The sequence below is a fragment of the Toxorhynchites rutilus genome, chromosome 3 (assembly GCF_029784135.1).
Source record: "Toxorhynchites rutilus septentrionalis strain SRP chromosome 3, ASM2978413v1, whole genome shotgun sequence".
Classification (NCBI taxonomy): domain Eukaryota; kingdom Metazoa; phylum Arthropoda; class Insecta; order Diptera; family Culicidae; genus Toxorhynchites; species Toxorhynchites rutilus.
In genome coordinates this window covers 272,829,890-272,852,122 of record NC_073746.1, presented here as the reverse complement: position 1 = coordinate 272,852,122, position 22,233 = coordinate 272,829,890, and the positions used below count along the sequence as shown (strand labels likewise).

The window sequence follows — 22,233 nt, the reverse complement described above, 5'->3', positions numbered from 1 at the left end:
TTGAATTTTACCGATCAAAAGGATCAACCAGAGTAACAGCGGAATTCGGTTCCCCAAAACAGGCTTAAGGCCAAGGAGCCTGGGGAAATCGACATTGGAAATATGTGCAAGCCGGGATGCCTCTGTTTCCACCTGCATATACAGTAGGGTGCCAATGAAAATGACCATCTCGAATTTCAAAAAGTTACCACATAAAAAATGTTCACCACCTTGGAAAAACACCCTATGCCGAATTTCAGCTCAATCGGACTTAAGGGAAAGTGGCGCAAAGCGGTCAAAGTTTGAGTTTTTTGAAAATCGAAAAATCACCCAAGGGGGGAGTAAAGGAAATCGTGGTTTTCGATTTTTTTTTATGTCAAAAGTCTTAATTGCAAAAAACGTCGAGATCTAGTGTCATTTCGAAATTTTTTTTTGTCAAAATAGTTTTTTTTTCGGAGTACGAAACGAAAAGTATGGTTTTGGGTGCCAATAAAAATAGTTATCTCTATTTTTCATTCGGAACTTGCTACGAAATGTTGATTTGCACGATAATATATTAAAATATTAGCTCATTCGGACATTTACTCGTGTCACAAAAGTTAAAATTTGAGTTTTTTCGAAAAACGAAAAACCACCGAAAATCGAGGTTTTCAAAAAATAATGTTGATGCCAAATGTCTTTAAATTGCATTTACAGTTATCTAGAATTTTTTTTTTGTAAAAAAAATGTTTTTTTTTTGGCACTTGATCGTTTTTTTGCCTGAAAAATCGATTTTTGTCAATTTTTTTTTGAGATAACTGTAAATCTCGACGGTCATGCAACTTTATTACATTCGGCATCGATTTTTTTTTAAACCTCGATTTCTGGTGATTTTTTGGTTTTCAAAAAACTCAAATTTTAACTTCTGAGACACCAGTAAATGACGTCCGAATGATCTAATATTTTGCATAGTGTATATTATCATGCAAATCAACATTTCGTAGCAAGTTCCGCATGAAAATTCCAGATAACTATTTTCATGGCACCCAAAACCATACTTTTCGTTTCGTACTCCGGAAAAAAACTAAGTCTCCGAATGCCGATTTTCGACATTCATGCAATTTTAAGGCATTTGACATAAAAAAAAATAGAAAACCACGATTTCCTTTACTCCCCCCTTGGGTGATTTTTCGATTTTCAAAAAAACTCAAACTTTGACCGCTTTGTGCCACTCTCCCTTAAGTCCGATTGAGCAAAAATTCGGCATAGGGTGTTTTTTCGAGGTGGTGAACATTTTGTATAGGATAACTTTTTGAAATTTTTAGGTTGATTTTTTGGCACCCTAATATACAGCTATTCCATGTCAAACCGATAAAGTGGTTCTCAGATTTTCATGAACAGTGGTAGTTTTGTTCTTTTTGCAAAATATGAGACCCGTATTTTTTCAATTTTTTCATTAGGGTGCCCATTTCCTTTTTTTCCATTTCCAACTTTTCCCCATTTTCTCCAAAAATGCCTTTTTTTCAAAAATCATAACTTTTAGGCTACCGGTACGATTTAGATGATCGACATATCAAATTGAAGGTAAGCTAGTTGACTTAAAAAACTGGATTTTGTTTTCGTATTTATTGATTATAATTTTTTTTTTCGTAGTTTATCTGGTCTTGGGACCAAGGGCGCTAGATTTTTTATATTTTTCTTGAAAGCTAAGGATTTTTTCACATAATATATCCGAATATCGGAGGAATGCTTTTTTTTTTGTTTTTGAGTTCTGATTTTTCAAAATTAACCGATGGTCCGAAAAATCATTTTTCCTCTTTTTTCCAAAAATGAATTATATCAAAAATTCATAACTTCTGAACTACTGTGCATCAATTCAGATGATCGATATATCAACGTGTTAACTTTGCAAAATCATAACTCAAAAACGAAAAAAACGTTCCTCCGATATTCGGATATATTATGTGAAAAAATCCTTAGCTTTCAAGGAAAAATATAAAAAAAACATGGCGCCCTTGGTCCCGGGACCATGTAAATTATGAAGAACAAAAACAAATACAACGATCGTGAGTTCAAAACTCAGGGCCCTCATTGACCATCTCTGTGTTGTTACAGAATAACTACGTCCACGCAACAATCATCAGCGATGGCGATCGATCCACGGTCGAAATAAGATCGATTCATCCATACAACTGCTCTGCTCTGCAAGACACATCGAGCTGCTGTTCTATAAATAACTCAACAATGATTAATCAACTGTCTCCGCTGTCTGGTCTGACTGCATAATGGAAGAACAGAAGGAAAACTCTCACGCCTAAATGGCTACTGTGTAAATGTACCATAAGCAATGGTATAGAAGGAATTCTCTTACGCCGAAAAAAATGGCAACTGTGTAATGTGCTAATTATAGATATGATGTGACCATGTGACATGACATGCATTGTGCTCCCGTGGCCGAGTGGTTAGCGTCATAACTAACATGCCGGGTGTTCGGGTTCGATTCCCGTTCTGGTTGGGGGAATTTTTCGTCAAAGAAATTTCCTCCGACTTGCACTGTGATCACGCGTATTCTAGAGCTTGCCACTCAGAATGCATTGCAAGGCGTGTCATTTGGCATAGAAATCTCAACTAAGTACTAATAAAAATTACGCATGTAATACTACGTTGAGACGGCGAAGTTCCTCTAGGAACGTTAGTGCCATTAAAGAAGAAGAAGAAGATGTGACATGCACACGATTCAAATTCGGCTCTGTTACAGCTAATATGGAAGGACTTTTTATCAAAATTTGATGAATTGTCTCCCGGGAAACATTTAAATTCAAAGATTGCTTTATTTACATAAGCGATTTTGATTTTTTGTTCTTGCATTGTGATTTTTCTAAAGTAACCGAAGGTTCGTGAAATCAATGTTTACCCCTTTTTTTCAACAAAAAAATTCATGACTTTTGAACTACTGAACCGGTTTAGATGATCGGCATATCGAATTGAAGGCAATGAACTTCTTCGGAAAAATACTACACTTGGATTTTGTTTCCGTAATTATTGTATTTGTATTTTTTTTGTATCCGTTTTGTTTATTTTAGGCTCATTAGCATTTTAGCTGTAACAGAGCCGAATTTTAATCGTGTACATGTCACATGTTTATCATATCTATAATTAGCACATTACACAGTTGCCATTTTTCGGCGTTAGAGTATTCCTTATGATACATTTACACAGTAGCCATTTAGGCGTAAGAGTATTCTTTCTGTTCTTCCATCATCCAGTTAAACCACCGGACAGCGGAGACAGTTGATATGATCATTGTTGAGTTATTAATACAATAGCAGCTCGATGTGTCTTGCAAAGCAGAGCAGTTGTATGGATGAATCGATCTAATTTCGACCGTGGATCGATCTTCTCCATCGCTGATGATCGATTCAATGAGGGCTCTGAGTTTTGAACTCACGATCGATCGCTTACTAAGCGAACGCGCAACCAATGTGGCTACGGAGACCCCCGGAAAAAATTATTGAAGTACATGAATATTGATAATCATACATTTATAATCGATAAAAATTTAAAAAAAGCTCATGAAAACCTCACGGCACTAGTTTGAGAAACAATAAAAATAAAACATTAAACATAGGAATGTATGTATTATATTATTATTCAGAACACTGCAATGATCTAACTCATACGAAAACCCATCTGTGGTACTGAATAACGGTAGTTTCACTTTTTTGTACATTCACAGTGAGCCGCATTTTTACTTATTGTTCGATTCTCGATTCCAAAGATAACAGTATTGTAAATTTATTTTGATTTTTACAGGCTTTTATCTATTTTATTCAAAGTATAAAGTATTTTACCATATCCTTAGGTAAAACGAAAAGTCCACTTTCAATTTCAAAGAAGAAATTAGAATAAAATGATAAAAAAACTGAGTTTAGTTAGGGTGATGATTGTTTATCCAAAACACAAGTGTTTAAGTGGTTTCACCGATCGGAAAAGTGAAATTCAAGAAACTGTACTTTGATATAACGGAGGCAACTTACATCGCATTTGAACCAGGAAACTAGGGTTAAGGAAATTGATTTTAAAGTTTGCTCCATATATAAAAACGATAACCATGAATGAAAAAGAATATCCAAAATCATAGTTTTTTTTGTTTCAGCTTATGTTGTGAACCTCTGTACCAATTTACGGATTGAAAACATTTCGATTATTTTCGTTTTCTGTCGAGAAGTACTGCATCGTTGACAGAGGAATAGGTGAAACGTCGTGCAAACTGATGGTCTAAATATTCGTATGTCATGGATTTTTCATTTAAAATCTTGAATAATTTAAAACTGCCTACGGGTTTGGTAAACTGATAGAGAATAATATGCCTCCCTAAATGGATATCGCTACCAGACGTCGACACTGTAGATCTACATATCAGATATAGACATATGAGATATATAACATACTACTTATTAGATATAGAAAAGTTATTTTTCATTCATAATTTTCATCTTGAAAGTGTGTTCATTCTACCTGAAAATGTAGAAATAAAATCTACTCCATACTACTCCTTCGCCTGTCTTAAGAAAGACAATCAGTTCCTGTTCGACGCTCGCCGGCAACGATGTTGCTACGACGACCACCAAACGAGGAGTTGCGTGGTTTCAAATCGCGGATGGCTTATTTATACCAAATAAGTTGGAAACGGGTAGAAACAAATGTTTTAGCTGCTCATTATTGGCGGTACGGGAAGGTAGGCACACAAATCGGCAGACCACATATGTACGGGAAAATGGGAAAAATGTTTTTTTGATTTGGCACCCTTCCCGAAAGACGTAGTTCTATGTCAAAAAATTGACGATTCCTCCGGGGACTCTTCGATGGTCTTCTGGAGATTGCGTATTCTCCTCCTTTCCGACACTCTTCGATTATTTCGATACGATAGGCCAACCAGATTTGATCAATCATTGTATCTTTTATTTTCAGCGCAAATATTTATTTCTTTCGCTGCTAGTAGTGCTGGTCAGTTGCGAAAACAATGAGGAGAAAAATCAACCAAAGGAATCGACTCAAAAAGTGTCCGACAGAAGCGACGGTGTAGTTAGCAGTGGCGATGATAAAGCCCAGAATAAACGAGGAGCCCCAAACATTCAAACTATTGTTGGTAAGCATACGCTTTACAGACGTCCGTCTTATTGGACGGAAGGTCATCATGCAAATGTACAACAGATACACCGGTTAATGAAAGGAAACGACAACATTGACAGCGGATGTTCTCTTGCTTCACATTCAATGAGATACGGTTCTGCTTTCTTCGTTCACAGGAACTCCCCAGCATGGCTATATTAATCAACAGTTTGGAGGGGGTGCCGGGATCGGAACTGCATCTCCGGCAACCATTGCAGCCGTTGGCCCAGTGGCCTACACTTCATATGGCCACCCTCATCCTCACCAAGCCTTTTCCGGTGGTGGGACCCAGCTGGTGCAAAATGCAGCTGCTGCATCGCCACAGGTATGTTACTTATTATATTATATATCGCATAACGCATTCTCGAGGAATGAGATTTGCAGTGAGATACTGTTCTCTGTCGTATACCAGTAGTATTAATCAATAGTTATGTACTGATTGCTAACATTAAGCGAACTATCGGTTGAACAACATCGAACATCTTCAGCGATCTGTAGGGGAAGTGGAGGCATAGTGGTCACCCTAAGGAATATATGCATTTCCAGCGTCCACATACCGCTTCAATTCCCGTTCTTCGAAGAATATTATAGTTCAACTCATTGTTGTTCAAGATAGCGAACGACTTTCACTATAAAAGTTCAAAATAGTACATTTTTAATCATTAGAAAAAAAAAGTGAACAATCGAACTTTTTTTTTTGCTTGGAGGTAAAGTGGTCACCTAGTGGGGGCAAAGTGGTCACTCGCATATATCAATAGATTGGAATATGGGATAGATTCAGCTTTTTTTCATCAAATATATTTTTTTCAAATCATATTTGATAGTAGTAGTAGGTACATGTATGAAATATGCTTGGCCTATTCACCTATAGACTCAATTTAAATTTTCTCATGCATACAAAAAACACATAACGTTCCGCATAATGAGACTTGGTTTAGTTAGAGTGGCATATTTTTCCAGGGTCAAAGCACCAAAAAGAATCTCTTCGAGAGCAGAATGTGATGAGATATATCAGCTTTAGTAAACAGAACATTGTAAGTCGTTATTCACCTATGACCACTTTGCCACCAAACATCAAAGTGATTTCTATGCTAATTAACCGCTGAGACCAAACGGAATATCTGTTCACCTCCTCTAGAATATTAGAACAGTCGCCCAAACTGATGATTTGTCCAACATATCAGATTGAATAAACTAAATTTCACGAGAAATTCCTTAGATACCATGCGCACAGAACTACGGCCGAATGGTTATCGAGAGAGCAGTTCCTGTTTTAATTTATATTTTGACATGCGACAGCTCTACTGAAGTACAGGGTGACTCAAAAGTCATTAAATTCTTCAAACATAAGGGGATTATCAATACGGCATCTATAGTCTATAATTATATTACCAAACAAGCATGTGACCACTTTGCCCCCACTATCCCTACATCAGTTCTACGACTCTTAGGTTCCTTTATTAAGAACGTTCGTGCGCTGATATTATGTTCGTATTATTTGCTCCGACTAGGATTCAGGGAATTTAAGTTACTTACGTCAGACATGATCGTTATTCTAAGATTAAATCACAGGTAATATTCAATAAAATGTAGGGCGGGGCTAGTCGGTCATTTTTGAATAAATTTGGTTATAACTTTGTAGTACGAAGTTTTGCCTTAGAATGTTATGTACCACAATGAAGCTTACCTTTTACCCTTTCAATGAAAAATAACCAGATAATCAATTATTTGACATTTTTCTTTTATTTAACGTCTTTGTATTTCAGAATAAATTGACCAACTAACCCCACACACGGGATAAATTGGTCAATAATAGGCATGTTATTTTTGAGCAAATAATAAGCGTTTTTCCATTAGAAGTTTCCTTCATTATAAATAAATAATTAAATCAAAACAAAAACAGTTAACTAATATCATGTAGCAAGTAATAAAACAAATTAATGAAAATTTCAGATTATCATCGTTGAAAATTAGTCAGACAGTCTTTTCTAGCGATTCCGTCTCTCTTCCACTTTGTGGCGAAGCAGAGAGGCCAGGTTTGAATACATGTCTTCATTTTGAAGACATTTGATTTTGTGAAGACATTTTGAAGACATTATAAAATATGTGAAGAAATTTCAGTATGATAGCGTACGTGAATTTTTAAAAGATATTATTTCCATGGAATTCTAACTATTGGCCGAAAATATCTTAAAAAAAGTAGGGCTTTAGTCTCAGCGATCGAAGCGGTCCGAACACATATTCTCTCTAGAAGACATTAGTTCATTTGCGCTCGAAAATTCGAATGATTTTGACATTCAATTTCTATTATTTTGGCCCTACTATACAATAGATTAACCTAAATCTTTCAAACGACCACTTCACAAATCGAAGGTCTTCCGGTTACATGCCTTTTCTACAATTAGTTTCATGGTTATGGTTTGAGTTACAACCAAAATTTCAAAGCTAAAATAAAAAATAGAGTTATCACAGTTCCGTTTTTGTGTGAAGAACTTTCCTCCGATATTATGATGAAGACATTTTCTCGTACCATGTCAACACTTTTGAAAAAAATCACCTGGCATCACCTGGTTGTGCGACGCACAACCGCTTGCATTCTTGCTTGCATTTGTTTTCATGACATTTGTACCGTTCGCCCCAAAGTATATAGAAATAGCCTCCAGGTATGCTACATTACTCAATGCATTATTGTGAGTTCTGATATTCAATGTTAGCGTTTATTATATTAGGCTGTCAAAAAAGTCCTGCGGTATTTCCGCGAGGTGTCGTTGTAAGCGCGTAGTTCTAGTTGTATTCATGTATCGAGTCATACTATAGCTTGTTGGAAAGGTATTTTTGCGCGCTATAATATAGTCCTTGACAGTGTTTTGTTTGGTTAAGTAGTTCGTGAGTTATAGTGTCGCAAATATGGAGCAAAATAAAGAGAAAATCCGACATATTTTATAGTACTACTATGACAAAGGCAAAAATGCATTTCAAGCTGCCAATAAAATTTGTGCAGTTTATGGACCCGATACAATTTCCATGCATAGTAGCAGCCGTAGCATCGGCCAAGAGCTGGAGATAAGTCATCAAACCGTTATTAACCATTTGAAGAAGCCTGGATTCACAAAGAAGCTCGATGTATGGGTGCCACACACGTTGACTCAAAAAAACATCTTTGACCGTATCGACGCATGTGAATCGCTGCTGAATCGCAACAAAATTGACCCGTTTCTGAAGCGGATGGTGACTGGCGATGAAAAGTGGGTCACTTACGACAACGTGAAGCGCACTGAAGCCCGAAGCCCGCTGAAGCGGCTCAGACGGTGGCCAAGCCCTCATTAACGGCCAGGAAGGTTCTGCTGTGTGTTTGGTGGGATTGTCAAGGAATAATCTATTATGAGCTGCTTCCGTATGGCCAAACGCTCAATTCGGACCTGTACTGCCAACAACTGGACCGCTTGAAGGTAGCACTCATGAAGAAGAGGCCATCTTTGATAAACAGAGGCCGCATTGTCTTCCATCAGGACAACGCCAGGCCACACACTTCTTTGGTGACGCGCCAGAAGCTCCGGGAGCTCGGATGGGAGGTTCTTTTGCATCCGCCGTATAGTCCGGACCTTGCACCAAGTGACTACCACCTGTTTTTGTCCATGGCGAACGAGCTAGGTAGTCAGAAGTTAGCCACAAAAGAGGCCTGTGAAAATTGGCTATCCGAGTTTTTTGCCAATAAGGAAGCGAGCTTCTATAACAGGGGTATTATGAAGCTGGCATCTCGTTGGGAACAAGTCATCGAACAAAACGGCGCATATTTGACTTAAAACAGATGATTGTAACTAATTTTATGAACAAATGAAAATTCAAAAAAAAAATACCGCAGGACTTTTTTGACAGCCTAATATTTAATGAAAATTTTACAACAAAACATATAAATATGACAATTCTATTGCAAGTGGTTTGTGTGGTGGTTGTCTCGTTTCAAATACACTGCGTTTAGCAATAAAACATATGCCTTCTATATTTGTTTATAGCTTGCGTAATGAAACACAGCATACCTGAAAATTTTATATGCGTTGCTCTCAAACGATCAATTCGTGTGACCAACTAGCCCCTCTATATATGAAAGAGAATATTCATGAAAATTCAACAAAAATAATTTTAAAAGTGATTTCCATTAACACTTAAAGCTAATACGTACAATAAAGCTTTGTTTTACGTTTGAGCCGATTTTTTTCATGGTTATTAGCCAGTTTTGGAACACATTTTATAATGCGCAAACCGTGAATGATTTTTAGCGAAATCGGAACCATGTCCGTATTTTTTAACCTACTTAATAAAAAGTTTTACCGATTTGCTTATTTTTTTGTATCAGCAATTCGCTATTTTTCATCCATAGATCGCTAATGTTTTGGACGCTCAGATTCCAAGATATCGTCACTGACCAACTTACCCATATGACCAACTAGCCCCGCCCTACCCTACTTAGCCAGCTTAGTAGAGATTCGAAGATACTGAGGAATATTATTCTTGAGCATTGAACTTACTGTTGATTCAGTTTATGTTTAACATAGTTTTCAATCTTCTGAAACTTTTCGGTTTCGTATTTTCATACTAGGAAAAAGGAGTACATTTATGCGCTATACTTCGTTTTCTACTACTTAAAGGAATTAATGAACAATAAAATAGGAATACTTTTTCGCATTCAACGTTAACATAATTATGAACCAATGCGCAGCACATCACCAGAGCTGCCATTCTTCCAGTTTTTCCTGTATATTGGCAATTTTTTTAGCAGTTTTTTTAACAGTTAAAGGCTGTTTCATCAATTTACTCCTGGTGGATCACACCATTGAGGGAGATGACGGTTCCTTCGGCTGAAGGAGGCCAGGAGTATAGCTCAGAAATCTGTAGAATATTGCACTTCAGGAAGACCATTGGATGTGGCTTATATGGAGAAAACTAAACATACTTTGGAATAACTTTCAAAACACGGTATTTATTTTTGCGGTCTAACACGGTAAACGTTTGGATTTGGAATGGTGTATATTGGCAGGAATCGGTTTGTATGCGCATATTCTTGTGTTATGCTGTGTATTGAATTACTGTGCTGGTTGAGAATGTGTCATACATCGCATTTTGAATGGGAGGAAAGGATTTGGATGGGGATAAGGATAGGGTTCAATAAAGGGAATCTATTTTCACACTTGCTCAACATTCGCGCTGTTGGTCGCGAACATTTTCCCCCCGGGCTAAGCATTAGTTGATCTCAATAAAACGGAATTGGAGTCGATGTTGACATAGGATGACATTACAGACATTACAGACATTTCTCGGTCCATGCCTCTCACGCTAAAGGTCACGAGTTCAATTCTCACTCCCGACATTCTTCCAAAAATGGAAGTAAAAGTGACGAACCAGCCAAATGAGTTGAAAGTCACTATAATACAGATAAAAAAAAAAACATTTCTCGGACACATCTTCACATCTTGAGTTACTCAGTATCGAACATAGAACATATAACATAGAGTGAGATGCACTTCCAGATTATTTCTCGTGGCAACAAGTAGTCAATCGTTATGTTTCGCATCTCGTCGTCTGTTATGGGAAAAGGTTCGACTATATGTGATTTCGCGTTGTGGTAAAATTTCAGAAAATTTTCAAAAATTCTTTGGAGTTTTCGAAAAGAGCTTCTATCAATTGAGAAGGTCTCTGGACAAACAAAGATAGTGGAAATTATGGCTGGTTTCCAGTCAGGTAAGTTACAAACTGATATGGGATCAAATTTGGATGACACGGTAAGCAAGGCACAGCTGGAATTTGTCATTGCTATCTAAAACATGAATAACGGTAGTCGTTGAAAGGCTAACATTAAGGCAGGAAGCATGATTGACAGAGCAATTGGTGACAAGTGGGAAAATAGGGGAAATAGGAATCACATCAGTGGGAAAAAGACAGGATTTGCTAACAGGAAAAATAGGTGGGGAATTTGGCAAGTTATCAAAATGCAACAATATGGAATCCTCACTTTTACACTTTTGGAAAGTATCTGTTGGGTTACAGTTACATCTCAGTCCACGGACCTTGGGTTCACGTTGGAAAACGGACATCGTACTGACAATATCACACTCGAAGTTGGGGTGTACAATAGCATACATTTCACAGGATGAATTCTTTCCGCTCTCGGTGATATAATAGGAAAGAAGGAAGGTAAATTTTCACTTCTGGTTTGGTGGTCATCGAAGCAACATCGTTGCTGGTGAGAGTCGAGTGGGAATGGATTGTCTTTCTCATTCTGCTCATTTTATGTCATCTTCGTTTCCCCTCGAGCTGTGGACGTGAGCGATTATTTCACTCGCTGTGAATCTGGCATTGCAATCAACACATCGAGCCGAGCCATGTAGGGATGTCAAGTTAGGCTACCATCACCGGCTCACAAGAGAAATTATTCTTCTGCTGGAATGCTATGTGTGATTTAGTTTCGCGCAATACGACCCATTTCCGATGCAACAATCTCCTAGTTTTGTTAACGGGTTTGACCGAGAATTCGAGAAAATGGTCATTTTCACGATGTTTCGTTTTTATCGATGCATATGTGTGTTACCGTGGCGATGTATAGATGCGATACCACTGGGGCAACACTAAACAACATGAAGCATGACAATTGATACTCATTTTTGTTGTTTTTATGGATTGCCAAAGATATATTGAAGTGGTTCAGGACTGTGGAATAACGGTGGGTGCTGGTGAATATTTAATCGCATGTGACCGAGTGTGTGTGTCAAATGCGAAAAAGACCGCTGGGTGCGCGATGAATACTCAGTACAATGCGTGAATTGCCATGAAGAAATAAATTGCGTCATATCACCAGTTCGTGTGTAGTTTTCGCAAAGGTAAGAGAGAATCGCTGCTTCTACAACTCCTTCTACAAAGCCAAGGGTTACCCTTTTCAGGCTCACCGGAACTAATCTAATAAAGAGAGATTTATGAAAATTCATTTCATTTATGAATCATATCCGAAATGATAAACAAGCAAATTAAATGAAACGAATGCGTAGTCCTATGGCCTAAACGGTCGTGTCTTGGATACAACCCCCTACAATTTTTCGAAGAATGTTCTAGCCTACTCGGTGTTGTTCAAGATATCGAGCAATTTATACTATAAAAGTAAAAATATTACATTTTTCATTAAAAGAAAATCGATCATATCTTCAGTGTGAGGTTAAAATGATCACATGGTGTGCTTATTCACCTAGAGTGGTAGTTGAGATTTTCTAATACGTACAAAAACTTAGTGAGAAACACAACGTTTCGCATGAAGAGGCTGGGTTTAGGTTGGGTTGCATATTTTTCCAGGGTCGAAGCCACAAAAGGAACGCCTTGAAGAGTAACATGTGATAGGATATATCAGCTTTAGAAAACATAACATTATAAGTCGTTATCCAACAAACGCAAACCCCAATTAAACTAGTAACGATGTCATTTTAGAATGTATAGGAATTAAGATTTTTTGGATTTTCTCTCAAAGGTTTTTAAAAATTTTAATTTTTTTTCTCAATAACATTGATCTACAGGCAGAGACGAATGCAACAAAATAAAGACACCTCTAATTGGACCATTCCTTCCTGGAGTTTTGCGCTTACCAAAACATTTTTATTTATATAGACAGTAGATATAGGAATGTGTTATTTCGCCTGGAAAACCATTTCCACTTTCGAACAAAGCTCAATTTCGTTAGCGCAAACATGGACTGACAACGCTTATCACGATGTAATTGTAAAACATATGGGAATTCAATTTCCGAATTTCTTCAGAGTTTTCCGAAAATTTTCCGATTTTTCTCTCCATAATCTACGGTCAGAGACGAATACAACAGAGTAAAGACGGCTCAAATCGGACGATTCTTTCTTCGGGTTCCGCGTTTAAAGGGTGTGTCACATCAAATTGCATCACGGAAAAAACGCTGTAGAAATTCGCCCAGTAGACCGATCCTTTTGAAAATTTCAGACAGTAAAATAAAAACTATTAAACAACTGTTGGCATTTTCTTTTTATTCATACTTCGAGCCCAAGCCCGTATGCTCGCACCTTCCTCTTTACCCCGTCCATAAGGTTCTGTACAACGTCAGGTTGTAGTTTTTTTTGAACAGAAATCCATTTTCTCTTGAAGTCCGCCTCCGATTTGACAACTTTTGGGTTCTTCCGGAGGGCCTGCTTCATAATCGCCCAATATTTCTCTATTGGGCGAAGCTCCGGCGCGTTGGGCGGGTTCATTTCCTTTGGCACGAAGGTGACCCCGTTGGCTTCGTACCACTCCAACACGTCCTTTGAATAGTGGCACGAAGCGAGATCCGGCCAGAAGATGGTCGGGCCCTCGTGCTGCATCAATAGTGGTAGTAAGCGCTTCTGTAGGCACTCCTTAAGGTAAACCTGCCCGTTTACCGTGCCGGTCATCACGAAGGGGGCGCTCCGCTTTCCGCAAGAGCAGACCGCTTGCCACACCATGTACTTTTTGGCAAACTTGGATAGTTTCTGCTTGCGAATCTCCTCCGGAACGCTGAATTTGTCCTCTGCGGAGAAGAACAACAGGCTCGGCAGCTGACGAAAGTCCGCTTTGACGTAGGTTTCGTCGTCCATTACCAGGCAATGCGCCTTCCTCAGCATTTCGGTGTACAGCTTCCTTTCGTCGCGGTTAGGAGCCTTCTGAACCTTGTATGTACGCAGGCCCTCCCGCTGCTTGGTCCGCTGGACGAAAGAACTTGACAAATTCAGCTTATTGGCGACATCCCGGACCGAACTTCTCGGATCACGTCTAAACTGCTTAACTACGCGCTTGTGATCTTTTTCACTGACGGAGCATCCATTTTTGCCGTTCTTCACCTTCCGGTCGATGGTTAGGTTATCGAAGTATCGTTTTAGTACTCTGCTGACCGTGGATTGTACGATTCCCAGCATCTTACCGATGTCCCGATGTGACTACTCCGGATTCTCGAAATGAGTGCACAGGATTAATTCACGCTCTTTTTCGTTCGACGACATTTTTCCAAATTTACGAAAAATTGACAGTGAAGCATTTTGCCGCGAACGGATTTTGACGATTCATATAGCAAATGAATCGGAAATTCCCCTTAGATTTGTTTTTTATGCTATATATATTTCAATCCCCTGGTGTGTTAAATTGATGAAAACTAGAAAACTAGATTTTCCCATACATTTGTTCTGCTCATTTGTGAGCTTCCCTACCCATGCCGTTAATAACGAGCAACTTATCGGTGATCAACGAAGGGGAATGATTTAAAGTCTCTGAACAAATATAAGAAGAGAAAGAAGAACTAAGGGAAGCATAAATATTGGATCCAGGGTTGTCAATAATTTTTTACAAAAAACTGGAAGATTGTTCACAAAAAAAGCTGAAAGAAAACTGGATCTTGTAAAAAACTTCTTATTCCGAGAAGATTGCCTTACATTTATCTAAAATGGTATTAACTCATTTCAATGCTCGAGAAATAGAATTTTCTTCAATGCTTCGTGTAGTATTTATAGTAGTTTATAAAATGGAGAAATAAAACATTAATTAACTATATCATTTGAGCAGATCAAAATTTCTCACATTTCGAACACTACTGTGAAACAATATTTGAGGATCTTTACTTCTAGAACCTCTAGAAAATACGGTTTTATGTATGGGTTGCATGGTGCATGGGGACACGGTCGGTTTTTGGTTATAGATCACTTCATCGCATCTCATAACCTAATCTTACCTTTTTACATGGTTTGGTTCAGTTTCCGTTCGTTCACATTTGAACAGGGACATGAGGAAAATGGCAACGAATGAGAACTGAAACAGAACACGCAAAAATGTAAAACTGAAGTCTTCGTGCACTGATTTATGCAGTGATCTATGTATTAGAATTCTGGATTTTTTTTTGAGTAGATCCCACAATATTATTCCAATACTAAAATGAACATATCCAATACCAAAACAACACTGCTCAATTATTATTTTGACATTCAAATTATCATATTTTGGCATCGAAAAGCTGTTTCTGTTTCAATTTTTTGGTCTTATTTTTCGATATGTTATTCATTATACTAGATTTGTCCAAACCAAACTTTGGTATCAATATCAAAATGATGCATCCATTGCATCCTGCTTGAGAATGTGTTTTTTTTGGAAAAAAATGTACATAGTATGCATACTTAAAAATTAAACATTATAGTGTATGAGCATTTTATGCAAAATATGCATTATTTCTTTTTATTGCGAACTATGCGTCAAATAAGAAAGTTTGGATCATGCGTCATATTAATGCTATTGTCTTCGGAAGAGTTTTAGAACATGATAATACAAATATTTTGCGATGACCATTCTATCCTGGATTCCTCGAGTCGAGAAAGACGCACCACGCAAGATATGGGGTACAGACTAGGGGGGCGTTGCTGATTAATGGTCAGCTGCATCCCAATAGGAAGTATCCCGTGTCGGGCACACGTACAGAGCATCGAAGACTGCAACATACCAATTATGAGAACACTTGTAATACTAACCTCGAGCCAACCGCGAGTAATCGGTTACATATTACTAACATAGTTGCAAGCAAACATTGTCGAAATATTGAACTCCCGGCCCCGTTAGGCTGACGCCATATGAGCCTTAATAAAAATATATATTTTGGATTAAAAAAAAAATAAATAAATATTTTGCGATGCAGAACTTGTCAATATCTCAACTGTACTCAATGTTATTGATCATTTTCCCCAAAAAACATGCTCTTTTCAATTGATTGTCATTCTTTCTGGGGCAAACATAAAAAATGTTTGTTGACGGAATTTGAAAGAACAAATGTCACTCTATGTAATATGTGATTTTCAACAATATGTAATTTTTTGTGTTTGAGTAAATCAAAATTGAAATCATGAGTTTTTGGGTAAAAAAACATCAATAACCTTGGATTAAGATATTGACAAGTTCTGCATCGGAAAATGTTGGTATTGATAATCTCTAAAGGTCGTATGAAGATAGTTTTGATGTAGAATTTGAAATATAAGAGTTAAATATAAAAACCCGTTTTTTTCATGGTTACCCTAATGCAACTTAGATAGAAAGCGCCAAAAATAACATTGTGGGAGATATTCGTTCTTTAGATAAGAACTGTCTTCAACAAAAATGTTACATATGATAGAGCGCTCATTTTTATGTTAACATAATTAGGGCGACCAAGATTGTCGATGAAATAAAAAAATCTAACTTTCTTATCTTTATAGATAGAGATCAACATAGTTCGACAATATTGTAGCCCCAGTTATTTTAAACAACTTTGTGGAACAAAGCTTTTTTCTATCTTTTAATATAATCGATATAGCGCTTTTTTTCTAAGTTGCATTAGGGTGACCATGAAAAAAATGGGTTTTTTGCTTTAACTTTTATTTTTCTAATTCTATATCAAAACCGTTTTTTTCATGGTGACCCTAACGTAACTTGGAAAAAAAGGCGCCATATCGGTTTTTCAAGAGATAGAAAAAAATTTGTTCTACAAAGATGTTTCAAATAACTAGTACTATAACATTGTCGAGCTATGTTTACCTCTATCTATAAAGATAAGAAAGTAAGATTTTTAATTTAATCGACAATTTTTATCACCCTATTTTTGATAATATAGAAATGAGCGCTCTATCATGTGTATCAACTTTATCGAAGACAGTTTTTCTCTAGAGAATAACTGTCGAGTTCTAAATGCTAATTTCCACTTAAATGCACCTCCTGGACCATTGTGCATTGATATGAATGAAAGCAAAGTTACTTGGGTTTTATATTCATATCGATTAAAGCCAATGGTGTACTTTGAGTCTATAATCTTCTGAACTTCAGAATGATTTGGAGGACCTTTTAACATCTACTGTTTTTTATAAATCAAAACCAGCATAGCACACGGACTCTATGAACCATTTTGGGTAAGATTTCCTGCCATGAACATTGCACCAGTCGTGGTTGAAATGGTGGACCGATTGGTCTAAACTTCAGAATGTTTTGAAGGGCTTATAACATCTGATATTTAGATAAATTCAAGAACAGTACAGCAATTTGTTGCTTGGGTAGGCTATTAAATAAGGCAAAAGTTAAGCGATAGAGGATTTCCTGTATGCGTATTAGAAATATACACCAATTATAATATACTTGTTTCTTGTTTCAACGAATACAAACTTTACATGTTTTTTCTTGATTGTTGTTGAGGTCATATTCAGAGAAAGTTCTTTCCTCAGTTTCCATAGGGATAGAAAGGGCGAGGAAGGGATAATATTTATACATTTTGACTATATTCTACATGAAATGGGTAAAACTGAAGCACACATATAACAAAACTGGATAAAACTGGATAATATTCCAAAAACTAGAAGATTTTAAGATTAAACTGTTTGACTGGATCGAGAAAAAAAAACTGAAATAATCTAGTTTAAACTGGAATATTGGCAACGCTGATTGAATCTTGCTGCAGAGATGACAGGTTTGAAGACATGTCTTCATTTTGAAGACATTTGACTTTCTATGATGACATTTGATTTTGTGAAGACATTTTGAAGACATTATGAAATGTGTGAAGACATTTCCGTTTCATGAAATTCTCACTATTGGTCGAAAATATCCACAAAAGAAGTCTTTTGTCACAGTGTCATTCGCTCGCCCTTTTTATCACTGTCACTTGTTTCTTTTGTTCTTAGTAATCGACAAAGATTTTTGTCTCAGGATCATTCATTTGCTTTTTTCAAACTTTTCCAAGTAGAAAATCCACAAGCATATAGAATGAATTCAACAACAAAGCGACTTTTACATGTGTGTGCTTCATAACCTGTACGTAAGAATAGTACATCTTCGCTACGCTGAAACTCCATTTGTATCTGCTCCCGTGTGCATTGGCTCTGTCGCGGAGCAACAATCGCCTAATTTTTTGATGCTATGATGGACGATTGTTTGTTGGCGCAAATTATGCAACCGTGATTATAAACATAAACAAGGAGGAGAGATAGCGGGAGAGAAATATTTGCGCTATAGTATGAGTAATGAATCTCTGCTGAAGCAAATTTTCTGTCTTCTTAATTATTTCAAGCAGTTAACATCGTTTGTTAACTGTCGTCATAAGGGCTTCATTGGTGCCTTTGACATTGCATCAAGGCATTGAACTGACGCTATGGCGAAGCAGACGTTAAGGTTGTGTGCCAAATGATTATTTGGAGAATACCAAGCGTGAATGTCGTGCTGGAATGTTATGAGTTATTTAGGTTCGCGTGCCAGTCGCAAAACTGCCTTCAACTAGGATTACATTTGGGCTAATCTTGATCATAATAAAGCAATGCTACTCTTTTCGAATTTATTTTTATTTTATATAATTTATTTTATTGAGATTAACAGAAATAGTTTATTTCGCTAATTTAGTCACCAAGAAAGTAAATGTCGTTCTGGAATTTTGTATGTGATTTGGTTTCGCTTGTCGGTAGCAAAACTTTATCCACTAAGGATGACAGCTGCGCTTATCTTGAACATGAGAAAGTAATGCCACTTTTTTCGAGGCCAGAAATATCAACAGAAGCGTTTTTTTTTGAATAGCGCAAACTGATGAGAAATGTTTATATTCCTAGTCGCTTCGAGCCACCAATGTATGACTCTGTATGCATGCTATGTTGAACGCTTGTTTGGTGCTGGTTGGTTTACGTTGTACGAAAGATACCTAGAGGTGCGATTCCACTGAGACAATACTAAATAACATGTAGCATGATATTTGATACTTGCAAGTATGTGTTGCCATTGTTGTTGTTCCCATGAGCGGGCTAAAGATAGATTGATGTAGTTATGAGGTGTGGAATAATGGTTCTGGTGCAACAAGTATATACTCGACTGTAGCTGAGTGCATGTCAATTGTGAAAGAGGGCACCGGAAAAGCATTCGAGGTAAATTTTCAATGCATTAACATGACATAAATTGTGACATAGGATCAGCTTGTGTATTGCTCTGCAAGGACAAGAAAGAATCATCGTCAATTAATTTCGCAGCATTGTAAAATAATATCAGAGGTTATAAACAAGCGAAATGAATAAAATAACAGCGTAATTCTACGTCAATAATGCGGTCGTGTCTTGGACACAACCTCTTACATTTTTTTAATCTGATGAATGATAAACATTTAGAGAGTTTTCCCAGTGCTTACCATGTACCTGTTCTACGTTGCTCCGGAAATAAATCTTTCTCAGGATGTTTCAAAATTAACTTCACAATGAATTCGCAATTCTATAGAACTGTTTATTTTACTTTTTCAATTTAAATTCATTGAAGCCGGCGGGCGGACACAACTCATGAAACTAGTCTCGAACTTCTGATAACGACAAAATGTCATGTACTGTAAACTGTTCAAAAACGTTTCCCAAGGGGAATTTTTCGCCTTCCTTGCTCAGGCAGAGCGGCGCACGTAAGGCAAACTTTTGTCGTGTCGTTCAGTCGCAAACAATAATTAGCTGCTCTAGCAGGATAAGTTTGGATTAAGTTTAGCATAATTCATTTTCCCCACCCCGACTTTATCCGTAAATCTCACTGCACACACATATGAATTCATCAAAACTCTTTCTGACTGGAGACTTGAAAAATGTGTGCCTTCGATGTGCAGGCGGGTAGTGAAGGGGTGAAATGAAAAAAAACACGCCCTCGTGTTTTCATGTTTGATGTGCTACGCTAAAAGTTGCCGAGGGGAAGCCTTTGATGCTAAAAATTGCTTGTTTATTTTTCTTATCATATTTTTCACTCTTGACTTTCGAGCTGAGCTGGAATATGTGATTGCTTCATTAGGAGATTTCATTTTTTTTTCTGTTCGTCGTCGGGTAGCTCGGCATGGTTATTTGGACCGAAGGGAATCGTTCACATAGGGGAAAAGGGGGGAATTTGGACCACCTAAGCAAATCGCCTAATATTTCCAAAACAAAACGGTCTAAATAAAAAGTGTCACATTGTATACTGAGCTACACTTGTTTTCTCCCAATTAATAATGTTTAATCATTATACAAAGCTTCAATCTACCAAATATATCATAAAATAAAAGAGATGATTTTTGGACATTAAAATTTGATGCGGGGTGATTTGGTCCAGTGTGTGTTTCATCGAAAAAAAAACATACTTATGTTTATGTAAAGTACTTTGGGATAATGTTACAATCAGTAACAATGTTTTGGGATCGATACCAGGTGTCTTGGCCAGATTCGAGACCAGAAAAGTTGGATTGACACCATCTCGAATTCTGCATGAATCTTTTCACTGTCGGTCGAGCATTTTCAAACACTTTTAATGCTTGGTCAAAGAAAATCCGTTCTCGATAGCCTGCGTTGCTCTACTTGTGAGGTTTTACCAAAGTTTTTTTTTTATTTTAGGTACATAACCTACAGCAATAGAAGGAAATGACATTATAAAAAATCCAAGTTGAGCCGTAATTTTTGAGAGGGGTGATCCAAATCACCCTATATGACCAAATCACCCTATATGACCAAATCACCCTATATGACCAAATCACCCCGTGTTACCCTACTGCTTTATTCGGATCCGTGAACATTTTGCACTGAAATTGTTCTGTAAATCTTGGGATAAACGGCGATGATTAAAGCTTTACATATGTACATATGCATTCCTATCAGAGCAAATCCAAGCAAATGCGTGATTTTGCTTAATGGCAAAAAATATAGTTTTTTCGTCACAGCAAACTGTTTTTGCCGTGTTATCTCTCGACCTAGACTGAGTACGTTATACAAAAACTGGATCCATCCCGGCGTGGATCCATGTATTTCCTCTATATGTGCATGACAGCATTAAATCTCGAGCCTTATCAGAGCAGAGCCCTCGTTAACACGCGCTTTTCTTCCGCAGCGTATCACTCGTAAAATAATAGAAGCACTTCATCAGCCTCCTCTCGAAGCACATGCGTCGAGAGGAGGGGGCGTTGGCAAAAAGTACGGTCAGGTATATGGCAAGGTCGTGTATTTTGCAAGCATCCACAAGATAATGGGACCATTATTCATCGAGTTTTTCTCGTGCCACGAGCGATAATGTTTGCAAAATGGTGTGGGCCTTTTTGCGTACAGATGGCGTTTGTACATTGGGGAGTTTTAGCGATTCTGCGAGGTATAGCTTTTGAATTGTTGTCAACCTAAATTCAGTGATAAACCAGAAAGAAATGAAAAAAAAATAAGTGTTCTCATTAAAGCACATTTAACGACAACACATCGAGAATTGTATTCCGAACACTTCCGACTAACTTTCGGCAACCCATGAACAGCATTTCACATATTCCCGGAGCCCGGAAGCAGCAGAATTCGCTTTATATGCGGAAATCTATCCCCATTTGAAAGTCGCGAAATTATTCGCTTCCCACACAGATGGGTTTACGGGTTCGGCGCATGAAACTTTTCTTCAAATTCCATGCATGATGAAAAGTTAGGCGAGCATTAGCATTGGATTCGGATAGAAGTTACTCGTGTACAGTTGTCACCGGAGTTGTTTGTTTTAACTGATATACAAGCGAAAAACAGCTGGTCGGTCTGTTGCTGATGACAAGTTTGAATATTTATGCGAATTTTAGATTTGTTTCGAGCGGTTCGAACAAATGCAACATGCGCTTGCTTGTTGCACCAAATATTCGAATATGATGCTATTGTAAAGTCTGATAACAAGTTGGCTGTACACTATGCAACTCGTAGAACGCGCTGGATTAACGGATGTGAGAAACTCATCCAAACAAATCAACTAGTATTCAATAGACACGTTCATAATTTCAGATTGATTCCCGAATTTTTCAAATTGCATGTAGTATTTTAAGTCAATTATTGTTATGTTTTCTTAAACTGACACATTTTTTAAGAAACAATAAAAAGACCTAAAAATATCGCATTAAGCTTGAACCTAATGCGGAATTTATGACCACCACTTTTATGCTGCATTTCATACACAGATTTGAGATACATGGAAGCACATTACAATCCATTGTACTTTAAAATTGACAAGATCATCATAAATGCACTCCCTTATTCTGCAATCGAACGTACAATTCATCAACTGCTGGTGGCAGTGCTACAAGATTTTCTACATATATACACATGT

At 37.3% G+C, this 22,233-nt stretch overlaps 1 protein-coding gene across 2 annotated transcripts in view; it reads left to right on the top strand.

The window, feature by feature from the left end:
* Positions 1-22,233, top strand: part of LOC129778563 (putative mediator of RNA polymerase II transcription subunit 26) — a 162,832-nt gene that overhangs the window by 98,505 nt on the left and 42,094 nt on the right. For both annotated transcript variants that reach the window (XM_055785532.1, XM_055785531.1), the window contains exons 2-3: positions 4,930-5,107; positions 5,268-5,455. In XM_055785532.1, coding sequence (XP_055641507.1) covers positions 4,930-5,107; positions 5,268-5,455 — 366 coding nt within the window. The remainder of the gene's footprint in view (positions 1-4,929; positions 5,108-5,267; positions 5,456-22,233) is intronic.